This window comes from Erithacus rubecula (assembly GCF_903797595.1).
Source record: "Erithacus rubecula genome assembly, chromosome: 3".
Lineage (NCBI taxonomy): Eukaryota > Metazoa > Chordata > Aves > Passeriformes > Muscicapidae > Erithacus > Erithacus rubecula.
Genome location: NC_136689.1, coordinates 67,850,720 through 67,869,842, shown reverse-complemented (window position 1 = coordinate 67,869,842; position 19,123 = coordinate 67,850,720). Strand labels below are relative to the sequence as shown.

General features: G+C 40.5%; 1 protein-coding gene across 1 annotated transcript in view; it reads left to right on the top strand.

Moving 5' to 3' along the window:
• LOC306798952 (ovalbumin-like) overlaps positions 1-15,815 on the top strand; it is a gene marked incomplete at both ends in the record, with an annotated part of 35,758 nt that extends 19,943 nt beyond the window's left edge. Inside the window, 7 exons of the mRNA XM_079299360.1 lie at positions 10,923-11,106; positions 11,723-11,773; positions 12,307-12,435; positions 13,103-13,220; positions 13,881-14,023; positions 14,193-14,348; positions 15,420-15,815. Of these exons, the coding sequence (XP_079155486.1) occupies positions 10,923-11,106; positions 11,723-11,773; positions 12,307-12,435; positions 13,103-13,220; positions 13,881-14,023; positions 14,193-14,348; positions 15,420-15,815 (1,177 nt within the window). The remainder of the gene's footprint in view (positions 1-10,922; positions 11,107-11,722; positions 11,774-12,306; positions 12,436-13,102; positions 13,221-13,880; positions 14,024-14,192; positions 14,349-15,419) is intronic.
• Positions 15,816-19,123: the final 3,308 nt, after the last annotated feature.

Genomic DNA, 19,123 nt, shown 5'->3' with positions numbered 1-19,123 from the left:
TTTTAAAAGATTTCCTCTAGTTGCCCTCAATAAATACATTGAGGTGATGCCTAAGAGATGCAACTTGAGAAATTTATTCAAAAGATAAGTATTCTAGAAAGGTGGACGGCTTCAGCTGTCTAACACCCACAAGAAGCATGTGAGGAAATCTTTTTTACTGCCTTTTGATAACATAATCCCCTACAGATATTATTTTCTATTTCAGAGTCTTTAGGGGGAAGGCTCGTCAGATTGCACTTTATCCAATTGAAAGACTTATTAGTGTTAATCACTGACTTAAGCAATCTTCCTTCTGCTGGCATACAAGTGCAGAACTGCAAACCACAGTATTTAAAAAGGGAGAGACTTGGCAGTATTTGGAGCTGTCTCAAACATTTTAAAGTAAGTATTAAAAAATCTTGAAATTATGATGCTGGCTACAAGAAAATATGTCTTGGCCACTATGAAGCCTATGGAAGAACTGGAAATACTGGTCTTCCCAAGACAATTATCAAGAGATTAGATGCAGTTAACAAAAGTATTCCAGTAAAAATGTATTCTTATTTATGCAATTTCAAGATTTACTATGCATATTGTGCTCTTCTTCCTCAAAAATCTAAGGCAGTAAAGAGAGTTTTGGTTCAACTAAAACAAAAAAGAAAAAGGCAGGATTTATAAAATACTGTTCTAAGAAGCAGAGGATGAAAGTTTACAAACAATTAAAGATCTGTTATTAAGCTGAAATAAGCACATTTGTCATGTTGTACTTTCTGGGTACAATGAAAATATAATCAATGTTTATTGAATTATATAACATGAATATAAAAAATAATTATTCTCTTGTTTAATTGTTCCTTTGCCTGATGATCATTTTATAAAAAAGAAATTGAGAAAATCAATGCTAATGAAATGAAAATTAATGAAATGGTAAACGGTTTCCTGAAACATATGAGAGAGGTCCACCTAATGCCCTCACTGTGAAACAGAACTATTTGACTAATTTTACACTGGGCCATTAGGTGTCACTAGTGATACAAAATGATGCATCAAGTCTTCTGAAATTCATCTGTTGAAAACTAGGTCTGGGAGCTTAACATAGGTTACAATTATTTTCTTAATTTTTGTGCAAGCAGATGATTATGATCAATATACTGACAATGTAAACCAGTGGCACTGGGCTTGAACCCCCGTAATTTTTTAAGAAAAAGACAGAAATATTATTTCATTAAATATCACAGGTATTTCAAGATGTTTGTGTCATGGAAAAAATGTCATGGTCAAACACTGTAGAATGGATAGAGCTGTTTCATTTACGGAAGAGAAGCCATCCTCCAAAGAGGCTAAAATAAGAGGTCAAAGTGCAGATTCAGTGCACAGCCAGTGTTAGGACTCTGAGAGCACAAACAGCTTCAGCAGGAGGTTTCCCCAATACTCTCTGCACATGGAGCCTGTATTGGGCACTGGCACCATTTGTGAGAGGAGGACACAAACTGTCCCTGGCCAGTTGCAGCACACCCTGCAATGAATGAAAAGAACTCATTGTATGCCAAATGTCCAGTCAGAGGAGCATACAGCACCTCTGCTCAAGTGTAATTTAGAAAGAGTGGAGAGGGACATGTGAGAGATGTGTTTGGAGAATCAAAAGAGAGAAGACATGGGGATGTTATTAAGAGCACAGCTGAAGGCACACTTTGGGAGTCACTTCTCGGGCATTGGAGCCACAAGCAGCTCATACCAGGGCAGTGACTGAAGCAGACTAGAGCACAAGATAAAAGTGAGCAGCAACATCTGGCAGAAACGAACAGTTATGCACCAATCACAACCTCTTCCATTGCCTGCTGCTTCACCAAAGGGACTGGTGAGCACTGAGTGTACCAAGAAAGCTGAAACTAGTAAGCATAAGAGGAGGAGACTTTGTATTGAAGTGAAATGTAGGGAAGCAGGACAAAGGGTATGTTTGTGTCATAGTTTGTTACATTGATTTTGTCAGCTCCCAAATAAACAACAAAAATGTAATGCTAATCAGCAAGAAATTAAGTGAAACTCCCCAAGTCAAAGCTGTTGCCCACAACAGAAGCCTGTTCCAGCCTAGACATAGCACCAAAGTACACTGCAGATTCCCGTCTCCAGTTCTGCCTCCTGACAGACCTAGTAACCTTGCAGCCTTGTCTCCAGGCCCATCTCTTTTGCTCATGAGTGTATGACAGAGCTCTGAGTGCCCTAATGAATTTGTAATAGTCCTGCCCAGCCATACCTGAAGCCTCCCACACCTGTGACCCCAGGAGCTGTAAGCTATGTGCTGGACTTTCAGTTCCCATCTGTATTACATCAGTGATATGTCCAAACACAGTCCAAACACAGCTGTGCCCATTCCTGGCCAAGGACTCCTATGGTGACCTTGGCCCTGCCTTGTGATCACTGGACCTGGGCCTACCTGTGCTGTGTGAATTGACTTTGTGGTCAATGTTGTCTTTGCACCTGCCTCATAGCCATGATGTTGCCTTGAGATCTGAACTGCCCAGATCTCCAGGCCTGCTCTGCTCAGCTGCTGAACTGGTGAGCTGGTGAGCTCCAGCTATGGCATCCCCCTCGCCTCCTGGTTTGTTCCTCTTGGGGAAAAGCTGGCCCTTGCTGATCCCTGACAGTGAGCTCAGTCCTCCCTGAGCCCTCGTGGCCTGGGTCTCTGGTCACACAGCTCCTGATCTCCCTAAAGCACTCATTCATTACTCAGAGCCAGGCTCCTGAGTGAACCCCCTTCCAGCCAACCAGACCATCCTTCCTGGCTTGCTCCTGACCAGTCTCTGGGGCCTGTTGGGGTGGCCTGACCATCTCACTCAGTTCCCAACCTCCTGTGCCATGTTCATTTCCTATTTGCTGCCCCTGTCCAAGCTCTGTGTCCCCAAAACAGTCCCCTAACATGCCACAGGCACTGAGTCACTCTGAAGTGTGTCCCTCCCAAGCACAGGTCTCCCAAGCAGCAAGGGCAAAGAGGGGAGGCTGCTGGTCCAAGCCCTGAAGGCACTAGAAGCCCTCAGTGGCTTTGATCTTCTATGAGACTCTCCCACCCGCCCAAAGCCCAGGATCCCATGTTACTCTACTCCCTGGGCCATCAGCCCCACATCAGCCCAGTGACCCCACATCAGGGGCTGTTCTCCTGCTCACCTCAGTCCTGCCCTGCTTGGCCATAGGCCCTCTTGAGACCAACTTGTGCACTTATTTCCTGGCTTGAACTTGAGCCTACTCTGTCACTACTGACCTGCCTGGTAGTCACTGGATCTGATTGCAGCCCTCACTCGTGGAGAGACTTCTCAGTTTGGTTTTGGACATGCTCCGTCTCTTATATTGCCTCAGATTCTGAAGACTTGGTTGGATCTGTTACCCTTTCAGGGTCTGTTCTGTTTCCTTTGCTCAGGTGCCCTGGTCAGTAAGGCTCCCATTCCACAGGCAGCAACCAGCTCTCAATGTTCCGTAACTCTAGGCTCTGGAATTGGACCATGGCCTTGGCTCTCCTCTTGCTGTGTCTATGGATGTTGATGGACACTGTTACTGACGTTTGGCCCTGCTTCCCTGTGGTCAGATATTGTGGTATGGTACCCAGTGGTGAGGGCACTGTCCTCCCTGGGGGCTGACTCAGCCCAGCTCATTGTCCTCATGGAGCAGCCCTGCTATTGCTGCTTGTCTCAGTACAGATAACTTTCCACTCAAAATATTGCATGTTTACTCAGCTCTCCAGTGTGACTGCAAATATATTGTGAGATAGCATCCTGAAGGCCTTACTAAAGTCAGGTGTACAATATCCTCTGCTTTCCCTTTGTTTATATAACAAGTTGTCTCATCCTAGATGCCAATGATGGTTGTCAGGAGACATTTGTCCTTGGTAAATCTGTGTTGGTTTTCACCATCATCTTTTATTCCTTCACATGTCTCAAAATGTTCCCAGGAGGCTTTGCTTGGAAGCCTTCTGCAGGGATTTGAGCTTGAGTACAATTGCACACCGGGGCATTAGTGATCCACATAGTACTTGACAGGAGAGGGCACAGGCCTGGGCTTGCCAATGGAGGTTGGGTCCCTGTCCTGTGCTGGCCTGCACATCGCCCTGGGCAGCAGCATGAGCTCTGCGTGCAAGTCAGAAGGGAGGAACCTGTAGGTAGCTCCCACCTGGCATGAGTGGCTGCATCCCCTGCCTCCATGCATTTATCATAAAGTGAAGCAGCAATTTTTCATGTAAACATTCTTCTGTTTCTCAGAAGAAATTAATAGTTTTCTTCTTTAAAAAATCCTCATGAGTTCTAAAGACCAAAGAGTCAGTGAACACCTGTCTCCATGATGGGACTTGCGCTGGATGCCATTACTTGACTGGTGATCTTTCCAATGCTACACAGCTTGGGGTTCCCTGCAGCTAAGGGAATATCACAGAGTCATAGAATCAACTAGGTTGGAGAAGACCTTTGAGATGATCAAGTCCAATCTATGACCTAAGACCACCATGTCAACTAGATCATGGCACTGAGAGACATCCAGTCTTTTCTTAAATACCTCCAGGGACAGTGGCTCCACCACCTCCCTGGGCAGCCCATTCCAATGCCCAATCACCTTTTCTGTGAAGAATTTCCTCCTAATGTCCAACCTAAATCTGCCCTAGTTAAGCTTAAGAGTATGTCCTCTTGTCCTACTGCTGGGAGAAGAGGCCGACCCACACCTCCTTTCACATAGTTGTAGTGAGTGACAATAAAAATTATTTTTATTATCCCCTTTTTCCTTTCAATGTTAGCTACAATAAATGGTACTTTTAGCAGTATCTTAGAGACTGTGTCTGTCTTGACACAGATCATGAGTACTAACCCTTAGTGCCTTGCAGCAGTGCACTACACCTTTTCAGTGACTGCAGAGACCTGTAACCTCCTCAATTCTCCTCCTTTTCCTTCCTGAAAATTAATCACTTTTTCAAATCATCAGGAACTTTCTCCAGTCATCCTGACCTTTCTTTAGTCTTCATTCCGCTGTTGTACCTAAAAAAAATTTTCTTAATGTCCTTTATATCCCTTGTCAGTTTTCCTTCCAGCACAATTTTTGCTTTTCAAATTCCATTTCTGCATGCATGGTAAAACCTTCTATACTCCTGCCTGGTGGACACTCCTTGCTTTCAACTCTTGTACATTTACTTCTTGCATTTGAGCTTGGACACAATGAAGACACCTTTATCATCAGAGACATGTTGCTTCCACAGAAAGATATGTGGCATGTATCAAAGCAAGGCAAAGGCTTTACATGTATGTGAGGTTAGAACTCATTCAACCACAGTGAGGATGTTTTTCAAGTTCTGAGTCAGACTCTCATCCAACCCATTGCTGGCCTGTGGGATGTGACCATCGAAAATTATGCCATGAAGGTCACATCAACTTATGTCAGGAGAAGCAGTAAGAAATCCATGGCAGAGCAGTAAGAAACAATCATCTGTACAATGAAGTCTAAGCCTGTGTCAGGTTTAAACGAATAAAGGGATGTAAGATGTCATATGAGATATCGTAATGACAATTAAGAGCAATGACTAATGCTCCATCACAGTCTGTCAGAGATCAAGACAGCACTGCAGGCAACAAAGCACATCTCCAATGGCATAGAGCTGCAGCAGAAAGGTGCCAGGTGGGCTACGGGCACCTATCTGAAGGAACACGACCAGATACTTCATTTGTTTTGTATTGGGGAAAAAACAGAACCACAGAACAATGAAGAGAGAAACCATCATTGATAGGTGCAGCACCTAGGTCTGCAATGGTAACAAGTTAATCAGCTGCAATCAGTAAATCTCTCTCTGACTGATTTCCTCTGTCTTTGACTGAAGTCCAGCTTCTAGAGTCATAGTGTGGAATGAAGACAAATACAAAACAATTAATATGCTCCTTTCTGTTAGCAAAAGAGCAGGAACAAGAACAGAACACAATCCCTAAATTCTGAGTAGGTTTTTGTGATCGGATGAGAGGCTTTGTTCTGCGACCTGACCTGGACTTCATATCCTTTTGGATAAGAAGTATTTTACACTGTCAGTTGTCCAAAGCTCAGGTACTCAAGAGTCTGTTGGTTTAGGGACAGCTCCACAATGAAACTCCTGGCAGAGGAAAGGGCAACCAAGCCTTAGCTGACCTCTTTCTTGGGACAAGCATTGTCAAACAAGGATGTGTGACTGAATTGTTTGTACAGCTTTGCACAGCTGTGCTGGGCAGGGCAATCCATTGTCACTTGTCCCAAGTAGTCTTCCAAGTGCAGGAAGATTTGCTTACTCTAGACCTCATGTCAAGCAGGCTGTACAAAACCTTTTACTGTTGATGCTATGCTGATGGTCTGCTCTGATCCAGTTCTTCATCTGCTCATGGGTATATTCTGTTGCTTAAAAATGGCCTTGAATTAACTCTCGGTCTGAGCACAGAAAACCACACCAGATGCCTCATAAAGAACACAGCCTGTCTTTATCAAACATTATCACAGCAGAACTTACTATCCTCCTGTATTTACTTATCATGGCTGTGTTCAGAACCTGAAACTCCAATTCTTGGAGGAAAAACATAATTTTTGTATAACTCATGGAACAACTCTGCACCAAATGCATACAAAGCTGTTCTGAAAATCTGGAACTAGGACACACACAGAATCAAATTTACCAGATATAAAAAAAACACCGGGGTAATTTTTATTCTATTCTTGCAGTGTGATGGTGTGGGGGGGAAAAAAAAAAAAAAAAGATCACTAACAAAAGTGCAGCTGCTTCCTGAATATGTTTGTAGGTCCTAAAATTCAGACCATACGTGATGAGCTTGTCTTGTAATACGTGTCTGGACACTTCTATAATTCATGTATGATCAACCAGACTAAGGGAACGGGAGTCAAGGTTGTTTAGCAAAGAGTCTTGAAGGACATTTGAAAGGCAGATTCTACTGAGTTAAATGCTTACTTTACTGAGCTAAATGCTTTTACTGACCAACTCTTACACGCAGCAATAGAAGACCAGTGTGATGGAAGTAGAACTAAACCCTTGTGGACACAAAGTGGCTCTGAACAAAAAAAGGATAAAGAGTGAAAATAGTGGCATAAACCTGAGATGCACTATAAACAATGTGAGAAAACAGCTTATTAACTGAAGACACACAGGTTTGAAGAATGATGTAGTATCTGAAGTTGGAAGGGAACTATGAGGATCATTGAGTTCAGCTCTGACTCTTGCAAGACTACCTACAAATAAATAATATGACTAAGAGTATTGTCCAGACACTCACTGAACTCTGATACAGTGGGTTCTGCAACCACTTCTCTGGGGGCATCTGTTTTAGGGTGACTGACCACCCTCTGGATGAAGAACATTTCCCAGTGTACAATCTGAGCTCCCCTTGAAGCATCTTCATTCCACTTCCTTGTGGCCTGTCACACGTCAGCAGAGAGAGGAGAGCAATACCTCCCCATCCACTACACCCACTGAGGAAGTTGTGGGCTGAGATGAGGTCACCTCTCAGCCTTCTCTTCATGTCCTTGAGGCCTTTCACCATCTTTGTCACTCTTCTCTGTACACACTCTTTCAGTGTGATGTCCTTCTTACACTGAGGTGCCCAAAGCTGCACACAGGACTTGAGGTGAGGCCACATCAGTGCAGAGTAGAGTGGAAAAATCACAGAATCACAGATTCATAGAATCATAGAATAGTTTGGGTTTCAAGGGACATTAGAGATGTCCCCTGCCTTTGCAGGGTCAATCACCTCCCTCAACCAGCTGGTGGTGCTGAACTTGATGCACCACATTAGGTGGTAGGTTGTTTTGGCTACCAGGACACACTGTTGACTCATATTCAACTTTTCATTGACCCAAACCCACAGATTTATTTATGCAGAGCTGTTTTTAACCTCTCATCCCCCAATCTGTACTTGCAATGTCAATCACCCCACACAGATGGAGAATCTTTCACTTGCTCTTGTCAATTTTCATACATTTGGTGATTGCTGAGCTCTCTGGTCTATCCAGATCTCACTTCTAAGACCCTCAAGGGAGTACACAGCTCCTCCTAACTCAGCATAGCTGGCACATTCCCACTTTGGCATGTTCACTTCAGCTGTTTCATCATCATCATCTTAGAAGGATGACTGATAATCATTATTTTGTGGGCACAAAGCTTAAAAGGAAAGCAACGTGTGATACATCCCCTGTGACTTGGCACAAGTCCCACTATTTAATCATATGCCAGATTTTCTTCTGGCTATCTGGCACCAGAAAGCAGTTCTGTATCTCCTGATGTCCATGCTACCACCTCACCTGACCTCCTGAGCTACATGCTGACAGCCAGCAACAAGTAGATTTATATGGCACATTTATTTTCACAAGATGAAGCAGACTGAGGCAATGAACATTGCACTGCCTAAACTTTTGACAGCAGAAGAGCTACTCTTTTTAATAAAGATCACAATATGTCCCATATGTTCTAAAGAATTATGTCATACAGACTTTGGGATCCTCCTCTTGCCTTCCCCCCCCTTCTCCCTCGCTTTTAGAAATCACACAGTGCTTTGCAGAGGTCAGAATGGTTTCTTAACTGTTTGTCCATTCTAATATTTCAATACAGAACAATACTCTTTATAAGTGAAATGCTTTCATAACTGAAATATATTTCCTATTGTATATTATGATTGCCCTACAGACCATGAACACTCCTCTAGCTGGATTTCACAGCTCCTCCATCATCTATCAGGCCATTAAGTTAGTCGTGGAAGATCTGAGAGATACAAAGCAAATGCATACACAAATACATTTGGAACTGACTATTTTTTATTTTGTCTAGAGTTATGTTTTGTTGCTAACCCCTGAGAATAAAATACCTTGCCATAAAACCACACTCATAGAAAGATGTTTTGTAAATATTCCAGCCTCTCAAAGAAGATGTTTCTGTTTTTCACTTTCATCTCAATTAGTTTCATTACATGCACCCTACTTTATTTCTCCAATTTTTTTAGTAGAATAAAAGGCTAAGACCTGCCCTTCTCTTCTGTCTAGCATGGCTGCATTTTGTAACTCAGAAAGGACTAATTGAAAGAGAGTTACGGTTTATTACTACAACCATAATAACAAACTGGCTAATTATTGACATAATAACTAATAACTGCTAATTATGTGTGACATCAGTAAGATTTTCACATTTTTTGTTTTTACTGTCATCCCAGTATCTCATTGCAAATTAGGCTTTATTTCCCAGCCTTTTCTCCAGCCTAATGGTCCTGATGTACTGGTGGAAAGCACTGTTATACAGAATAAAATACTAATATTTGTTCTTCCTTCAATCAACCCCAAACCCATTGAAACAAAAAACTGACCTAATACCATTAATTTATTTTTATGGTGTCAAAAGTCAAACTGCTGAAGGACAGCAATGGGTGGGTCACAACTCAGACTGTATAAATTCCCAAGGGCTCAGCCAGTATACCCACATACAGCTGGAAAGCTGTATTGTCTTTGGTGCTGAAACTTGAAGGTAAGCATTCCTCTAGGAAAATTTATCTTCTCACTGTGTTATTTCTTGTTTCTGACTAAACTTAAAAAGAGAGAAATTATTGTCTTGTGTGCAATATTTTCAGGACAGAGTATTTATATTATATTCTTTACAAATCTCACTAGTGCATATGCATTCTACACTATTTTATTAGGTTTAAAATCTGAATATTTGTGGTTTTGGGGAGATTTTTAAAGTTGTTCTCTGTGCTTAAAATAATGTTTTGTGCTCAAACCATGATTTATTCCACAGCATCTTATCTTCCTATTCAGTATCTTTTAAGACTGATTTTGACAGACAAGTAATGAGTTTGCTTGCTTGACCTCTTGTTCAAAAGAGTGCATTGAGAGCAGAACTGTGGCATTCATTGAATTTGCTAAGTTTATTTTAGTTTGAAATTTCTTTACGAGTTGCATTCCTGAAAAATACAGTTGGTGAACACAAGACAAAATAAAAAGGTATGTGGGTGGGCAGATGTACAATTTTTAAATAACTTATAAACAGGAACATGCATACAGAAAGGAAAATGTGAGAAATATGTGTGTGTCTATATGTGTATATCCAGGCCAGTCACAAAACACTTTGGTAGAGTTTAACACTACAAAGAGAAACTTGAGATCCTAGTATTTAGCTCCTACATATGAGGCTGGGTTTTGAAAAAAACAACAATTTAATTTCTCACATAGGTTATATTCTGAGAAAACATAGCATATTTAAGCAGAGCAAGCTATATCTGAGAGCACAATACAATGAAACATGAATTTTGTGCATCTGTTTTGCTTCTAGATTACGTGACCTTAGAGAAATTATATTGCCTTATATATTAGAATTGAATTATGTTGTCCATGCTTCCATTACTTAAACAAGGGTAAGCTATAGGCCTTTGAAGATCTACTGACAGTAAGTCCTGTGCAACAAGTAGATACTTTACTACACCTACTTAGTTTTAGAAAATAAAAATAGTCTCTGCTTTTACCTATATCCGTCCAGACCTAGACCAAATGGAAATTTAATTTGTGCTTCAATATCCAGCTTTGCAAGTAGAAGAAAGAGGCAATATTTTCTTGTTTTCATCAAGCTACTACAAAGTACTAAGGAATTCTAGCCTTCTGTGAATGAAAATAAGTACAGGAAATTGTTGTTTGACTACTTTGAAAAGGTAAACAGAAATCACAGATTCCAGAGCTCTGAGGAACTGTTACAAAAAGGTAAATGTATAGAAATGCAGAAGGAAACAGATTTGTGAAAACAGTTTCTAACGTGCATGAGAATTGAGCATAGCAATAGACACATTAACATAGAATGATTTCCAAATTATTTGTTGATATTTTACAGCCTGAAAACTCCTATTAGAGTGCATGTGCTGTATGTGTATGCTGTTCCCATCATTGCATTGTTATTGTACTTCTGCTCTTTGCTCTAGGCAATACTGTTGCACAATGGGCTCCATCGGTCCAGTGAGCACAGAAGTTTGCTGTGACATATTCAGGGAGCTGAGAAGCCAGAGTGTCCAGGAGAATGTCTGCTACTCCCCTCTGCTCATCATTTCAACCCTCTCCATGGTCTACATAGGTGCAAAAGATAACACCAAGGCTCAGATAGAAAAGGTAAGACTACATCTAGGATTTAAACCCTCCCGCTGGTCAACAGAGCCACAGCCCTTAATTCAGCCCCTCAGAGGCTAAAAAATGTGGGTCCAGAGTTACCAAAAGGTAGATTCAGAGTTATCAAAAGCAGTGGCCACCTGAAACTCCTGCAGTGTTAAAGAAATGCATTAGCCTGAAATCTTGAGACTGGATTTAAATTTCATCATAGTTTAGCAATAGAATTCTCAAAGACAAAAATACATTCTACTGACCCAATATGGAAAAGTGGACAAAATCTATAGGGAAAGAGCCAAAACATATCCCCAGACTGCAAAGCGCTTCATGTGTTTCCTACAGCTCTCAATATCTTCATGGAGAGTGGCTGGCTTGTCACTCATAAGAAGGTTGGTATTATTGGTAGCACACACTGGAGCTGAATCCTAGATGTTTGATAGAAAAAATGATCATCTAAGCAGGCAACAGTAGGCATGGCTATTCAGAGAAGGTCCAGATAGTTTGCACTTTTTGAGTCATTCTCAGTCAGTAGGTTTGCTTCAAACATTATGTGTTAATCTCAGTTGCATAACCTTTTTCTTGTCATACCAGTTATTTCAACTACTGTTGTTCTTAATTACAGGCTATCCACTTTGATAAAATCCCAGGATTTGGAGAGAGTGCTGAAACTCAGGTACAGAAACAATTCAATCCTTTCTATATGTCAGTTTCTCCTGGGAACAAAATCTATCAGATAAAGCAGTCTCATAGCAGTTCCAACCTTACTCCAGTGTTCAGGTAGTGCCCCTTCAGCATTTGGGGGAACACTTCATTAATAAGAATGAACACAGAAGGTGGGTAACAGAGAATTCAGAGTAGCATAAAATAAAACCTATCACCATAACATTGGGCCAATAGGGGGAAATGATAGATAATTGTATGATTAGCCAAAATAGCTGGGTGTTGTTAAATAGGATTGGTTGGGAACTGATCTGCTGGAAATAGATTACTCTAACAGGTAATCAAAGAATGGTATGAGAAAATTACAGTAGAAAACCAGAGCCGAATTGAATACATTACAAAATTACTACATCAGCATGGGATAAACAGTTTTATAAGCAGAAGCATCTGAACTACTCTTTTCCTTTCATATAGCATGTAACACCTACTCATCATTAAAACTAGGATAACATCACCTGTATTTTTATTTGTATTCATGTCAATCAGTGCGGCACGTCTGTGAGCATCCATGCTTCACTTAAGGACATCTTCACCCAAATCACCAAACCAAGTGACAATTATTCGATCAGCATTGCCAGAAGACTTTATGCTGAAGAGAAATACCCAATTCTGCCGGTGAGTTGCTCTAAGATAGATCTGAATGTCAAAACTGTAACTTTCTGTAATATAAAAAGCACTGTCAGAAGTCTAGGCTCCGCTAAAAAAATTTTCTTCCATATGGAAAGATTGTCTCTATCACAACCCTAACCCTTGAAAGTCTTGAGAAAAAATGTGACTAGCCAGAAAGATATTTGTGCAAAGTACAATAAAGATCCTATCAAGTCAAGGTATAATTAATAAAGGCAATTTTTGTTGGCAAGAGATAACTCCTACTCTCAACTTGCAGAACAAACCTGAAAAATAACTTCAGGTTCTCAAAAATATTCCAAGGTTTTCCATTAAATGGAACATTTAATTTGAAATTTAAGGAGAATACTATGGCAAAAAAAAAAAAAATTAAAAGTGGGAAAGAGAAAAAAACAACATCCTATTGAACAGAAATTAATGTCAGTTTTAGATTAAACTCAGTTCTGAAAAGTATTTTTTAAAAAATGTGGGCATATACTCTTGCTTGGAACCATGCATGTCAGATCTTAAGAAGCTTATGAACTAACTCATGGTTTACTGATTAGCCTTAATAAGCAGATTGCTCGTATCTGTTAATGTATTCTTGCCTTTTACATCTGTAAAATGCTTTGACATTCAGATCTGAAAATGGCATACTCTTTTTTTTTTTTTGCAGGAATACATACAATGTGTAAAGGAACTGTACAAGGGAGGTTTGGAATCTATCAGCTTTCAAACAGCTGCAGAAAAATCCAGAGAGCTCATAAATTCCTGGGTTGAAAGTCAGACAAATGGTAAGAGGAAGCCAACTATCAGCAGAGGTATTTTCCTTTCTGCCACCATGTGAGAACATTTAAGTCAGGTGATGAAAAATCAAAACCACTCCCTCTGCTCCTTCTCCTGGAAAATAGATCAGTTCCCAGACACAGAACTACCATCTAACAACTTTTTTTTGTTCCTCAGACACACCCCTGTTAAAGGATGCTCTCTATCTGTAGAAGCTTTGTGGACATGTTATACTTCCAGTCCTGATAAAAGAAATGGCACTAAAATAGCTTTGCACACATTGACAAATTGTTTGACACCAATATTTCAACTTTTGTTTGAAGCAAAGCGTATTAAGTGTTTGGTTGGGAGACCATCCTGGGGTAAAAGGTTCCAATGGTTCTTCCTGTTGTCACAAAATATACTAATTTTGTACCAAGTAAATATCTGGATCTCATATCTTTCACTATAATTCTTTATAGGGTGAGAAACAACAGCCATTGCCAACAGCAGTAAGCAAATCAATCTTGGAACTACAAGAAAACAGCTCCAAAACCAAAATAATGTCCCAGCCCTACACCCTCCTTCCCACAAATTCTTTACCCTCCATTTAATGTTGTAATTGCCATGTAAGATATGTTATACAGAGATGTGTTATATGTGTTCTCTCTTCCTATGCATTCTTGAAGGGACGATCAAAAATATCCTTCGACCAAGCTCGATCAGTTCACAAACTGACATGGTCCTGGTCAGCGCCATCTACTTCAAAGGACTGTGGGAGAAAGCATTCAAGGAAGAAGACACCCAGACAATTCCTTTCAGAATTACTGAGGTATGTGGCCATACACCACTTTAAAGGTGTCATCTTCTATAATTTATGAAGGGAGTAGACCAGTTATTGTACAATCTTCCTGAAAAGGAAATTATCACCTTGGACCAGGCATTTCTACACTCTAGTAATAATCTTAGTGAAAACTATATTATTTTCTTTGGTTTTGCAGCAAGAAAGCAAACCTGTGCAGATGATGTCTCAGATTGGTACATTTAAAGTGGCAGAGATCCCTTCTGAGAAATGTAGGATCCTGGAGCTTCCATATGCCAGTGGGCGGCTGAGCCTGTGGGTGCTGTTGCCTGATGACATCTCTGGCCTGGAGCAGGTATGGCCCTGGCAGCTGGGTTTCAGAAGACCACAAACATGGTGAAATTTAGGTGCTGAAAAGCTCTTCACAATAAAGTCACCTTCAAGCATTTCCCCAGCCCAGACCTGAATACTGGCAACATGGGCTTGTTGCATAGAGGCATGTAGTAGTCTCAGTGGTCCTGCAAAAAATCCTGAGGATGGATTGCTAAGCAGCTGCTTTAGTGGGTTAAATTTTTGTCACTGTAGAACAGATTCTTCTCAGATAAGCAGCTATTACTCCAGCAGCTGGAGCTGCAAAGATTTCTGTATACTGAGGAATTTACTGGGAAGTTCATGTTAGCTTTTGTATTTGTAATTATTGAATGGTTTGACAGCCTTCAACATGCTTCCTTCCTACCTTCAAAAATTAAACCATCCAAAAATTTAATATGAGTACTGGAATGATGAAAGCAATTTCAGAAAGTAAAACATACATCCCATATTACTGTTGATATAAAATATAGTCATTAGCAGGAATGCAGTTTGAATAGGAGAAGTTATGCAATAGTTTCAAGTTCATTGAAATGACTGCACACTAACTCAAAGAACTTAAATTATAAAAATAAAGAGTCATTTGAACATTGCTAAATTTCTTCAATAACTGATAGATCATTTATTACTGAAGAAATTTAGCTATGTTCAAATGCCTCTAGATACTTCAGATGTTAGTAAAACCATTAACACTTCCTTACTTGGAGATCTTAAATGTAGATAGAGCTTACAACTTATAAGCACAGAATGAATTTTGGAATATATTTCTGAAGAAAAGAAGAAAAATAGGCAAGAACTTTAGGAAATTTGCTGAGAAGCCATCTAATTAAGACTATTAATTGGCAGTGAGCCTATTAACGAAATAGGAAGCAGGACAGAGAAGAGAGAGCCATGGTTTGCTTACCTCTTCTAGACAGATTAATCCATCTATACTCAGAAAATACACCATAACAAGAGCAGTCAGTTTGAGAGGAAAAATCCACAAATGGTATACTGCATTCCTATAAAAGAAGTTGTGGTCTCTTCCCAGAGATCTAATTTGTTTGTTTCCTGGCAGCTTGAGACTGCAATCACCTCTGAAAATCTCAAGGAGTGGACCAGTTCTCGTAAGATGGAAGAGAGGAAAATTAAAGTTTATCTCCCCCGCATGAAGATTGAGGAGAAATATAACCTCACATCTGTCTTAAAATCCTTGGGTATCACCGACCTGTTCAGCTCATCAGCCAATCTCTCTGGCATCTCCTCAGCAGAGAGCCTGAAGGTGTCTGGAGCATTCCATGAGGCATTTGTGGAGATCTATGAAGCAGGCAGTAAGGCAGCAGGCTCATCAGAAGCTGGGGTAGATGACACAAGTATCTCTGAAGAGATTAGGGCTGATCACCCTTTCCTCTTCTTGATCAAGCACAACCCAAGTGACAGCATCTTGTTCTTTGGCAGATGCTTTTTCCCTTAAAGACAGGAAAGCTGAAAGAGCTTCCGTCCCTCACAGCAAGACCCAAAGTGCTGCAGTATCAAGGGTAAAAAGAAACATAAACTTTCTGTTTTATCCCTATTTTCTAAAACCAGAAGGCTTTATTTAAATTAAAAAAAAAAAAAAAAAAAAAAAAAAGGAAAAAGTTAAGGCAGAGAAATTTTGCTAGGAGAGCAGAGGCCCTTTAACTTTCCTCTCTGCTGAGTGTTAGTATTATTTACTCAGAGATGAAGAGTCAAGGGAAAGAAAATTTGACCCAAAGGAAGCATGAGCATTAGCAGAGATGTTCTCGGTGCAATTTAACAATAATAGTGCCGAATCATCACATTGAAGAAACACATCACCTCTCTCTGGAAAAAATGCAGCCTTCTAACTCAGTCAGTTTCTCTATGGACAAATTTTTGTCTCCATACTCTGGAGTAAGTCACTCAAAATCTCCTAGATTAAACTCCAAACTACTACCAAGCATAACTACTCTGACAAAGCAATTTATTTTTATTTCTAACCCCGATACTGCAAGGTTCTTCCTCACTTTCTAAAGATGCATTATAGGAATCTTATAATTCATATTTCTTCTTTAGCCTTTTTGGATCAATCATCATGATCAAGCATGGCAGGTTGCTATTCAAATTTTCTCCATGTATCCTACCCCCATATATAATGGGTCTTGTGAATGTACACTTCTGCTCCTTTAATCATAATAAAAACTTATTTAAGCAAACATTTTTCATTTGGAGCATTTTCAATGCAGCCGGGACAGGGTAGTCCTGGTTATGTGTGCAAATCTGGAGCTTTGTGTGGATGGCAAGTTGAACAGGAGTCAGCAGTGCCATGGAAGCCCCTGGCAACCTGGGGGGCATCAGACACAGCATGGCCAGCTGGGCAAGGGAGGGGATTGTCCTGCTCTGCTCTGAGCTGGGGCAGCCTCACCTCCAGTGCTGGGGGCAATTTGGGTGCTTCAATATAAGAACATCATATTCTAAGAGTGTGTGCAGAGGAGGGGAACAAAAATGGTGAAAGCTCTTGAGGGCAAAACTCACAAGGAGTGTCTGAGGTCACTTGGCTTTTTCAGCTTGTAGGAGGCTGAAGGGTGACCTCATCTCAGCCCACAGCTTCCTCACTGGGGGCAGGGGTGGGGGAGCTGCTGCTCTCCTCTGTCTAGTGACCAGCAAGGGCATGAGGAAATGGAATTAGGCTGTCTCAGGATTGGACATTAGGAAAAGTTTCTTCATCCAGAGGGTTGGTCACTGGAACAGGCTTTTCCAGGGATGTGGTCATGGTGCCATGCCTGTTAGAGTTCAAGGACAATGCTCTTAGTCATATAGTTTATTTATACATCTATGAGGAACAGGGAGTTGGACTCAAGGATCCTTATGAGTGCCTTCCAGCTTGAAATATTCCATATTTCTGTGATTTTTCCATCTGCATTGGTTCATTGATTTCAGAGAGGTGAGGAATATGTCTCTCATAACTCTGGGCTAAGATAGAATATTGAGACCAATTTTCTCAGGAAGAGACCCATACTTTGTGACCCATACCCCTCATGGATACCACTCAAACTAGTCAGATACAACAATTTCTGCACAAAACATGATTCATCCAGTTTCTCTGAAACAGCAATTGATAAGGAGTCTGCAAGGCAGCTGGATATGTGCAGAATCTGTATGCCACTGTGACACTGCATTGCCTCAGAGAACACAGGGGAATGGGAAATAGGAAGGAGTTTTTTACTTATCTTTATGGTGTTACTTATCTTGTGGTTACAAAGCTTTATGGGCTTTTATTCAAAAGCTAATGAGAATAATCATGCTAGGAGATGGGGTGTCTGTGGTGAGTTACAGTTTTTCTCTGGAATTAATTATTCATCTCTTTGTCACTTCAGCAAGAAAGAAAACAGAACTGTAAGGAATTGTCACAAAGAAGCACCAGGAAAGTGAAACCAGAGATTTTTTGGGGGATGTAGTTACTGCAAGAAGATTTTGTTCTTTCCCAATTCCAGTATGCATAGCACAACACCATACTGCTGGAAGGACTGTGGTGGAATGTTTTTTTCAGTTCCCCCACACAATATTTGCTTGTTTTACTTGTTTTGGCTTCTCTTGCTCCATCCTCCAAAATAACACATACTTTGGTAGGACCTAAGGGACACGACTTGCTGGTAGCAAACACGATCTTGCAAAAGAACAAAGGTAACATGAAACCACCTTCACTGGTATGTAAATAGGTCAAATACATTCCTTCACTTACTTTTATCTTAGCTGATTGCTGATCAAGAGATAACAAATGGGGAAATTTATTGCAAGAGAGCTAACAGTGTGTTTACTATGGTCTTAGAGTCTCTGTTGTTCTGGTAATGAAAATAGGGCACCTAAATTCCTACAGACACGTAAATTTCAGCAGATTTGTTCTAAAACTGCAATATCTACAGGTTGTTTTAGTTTTTATCAATTAAAGCATATTTCTTCACAAATAGAAGACACAAAGAACTACTTTAGCTTTCTGCTGTGTCATGAAGGACAGCTGGATTATGTTCTTGCTTGCCCACAGCCTGTCTTTCAGGACAAGCGTGGAAGAAGTCTTATACTCCCAGCTTTAGGATCTGCCATTAGAGGCTTTTATTGCTCTACCACCACACCCCACATATATTTGTAATTTCAAGCATTCAAAGAGACAAAATTAGTTCAAAAGATTAGTAAGTTGTGCCGATGCAAGACCACGCTTGCTTTCTTGTGGTCTGACAATGGGAAGGTAATTCCATAGAGATGATAGAATTTGACCCTGAGGCCTTACTATTTATTCCAGTACTGACTGTTCTAATACATAAAAATGCAAGCAATGTTGCTTGGTTGAACAAAGTCAGTTATTTGCAAAAATTGATCTCCTGAAGTTCACAGAGTTAGAGAGTAACTTGTATTGGAACAGGAAGCTGACAGTCATCTGGCCTTAACTTCAGAAACACATTAGGGCCCTTCCCAGCCAAATGTTGCATATCTTTAAATTTGGAGAATCCACAGCGTTAATTTCATTTTAAGCATAAATCCAAATATTACTAATATAAAATAGTATAGACTATCTAGCTAGCTTAACTTTCTCTCACCAAATGAGAGTTGGCCACATGTATGAATGAGCGCCCAGCAGTTCCTTCATTTTGATTCTATCATGTCCAGCCCACAAAGCTCTCATTGGCTTCCCTGACTTTTAAACCTCTTGGTTGCAATGCAGAATACCTCTGAAAATCCCAAGGAGTGTTTAGTCAAGGATGTGAACAGGAAATTCCTAGGATGGTTAGC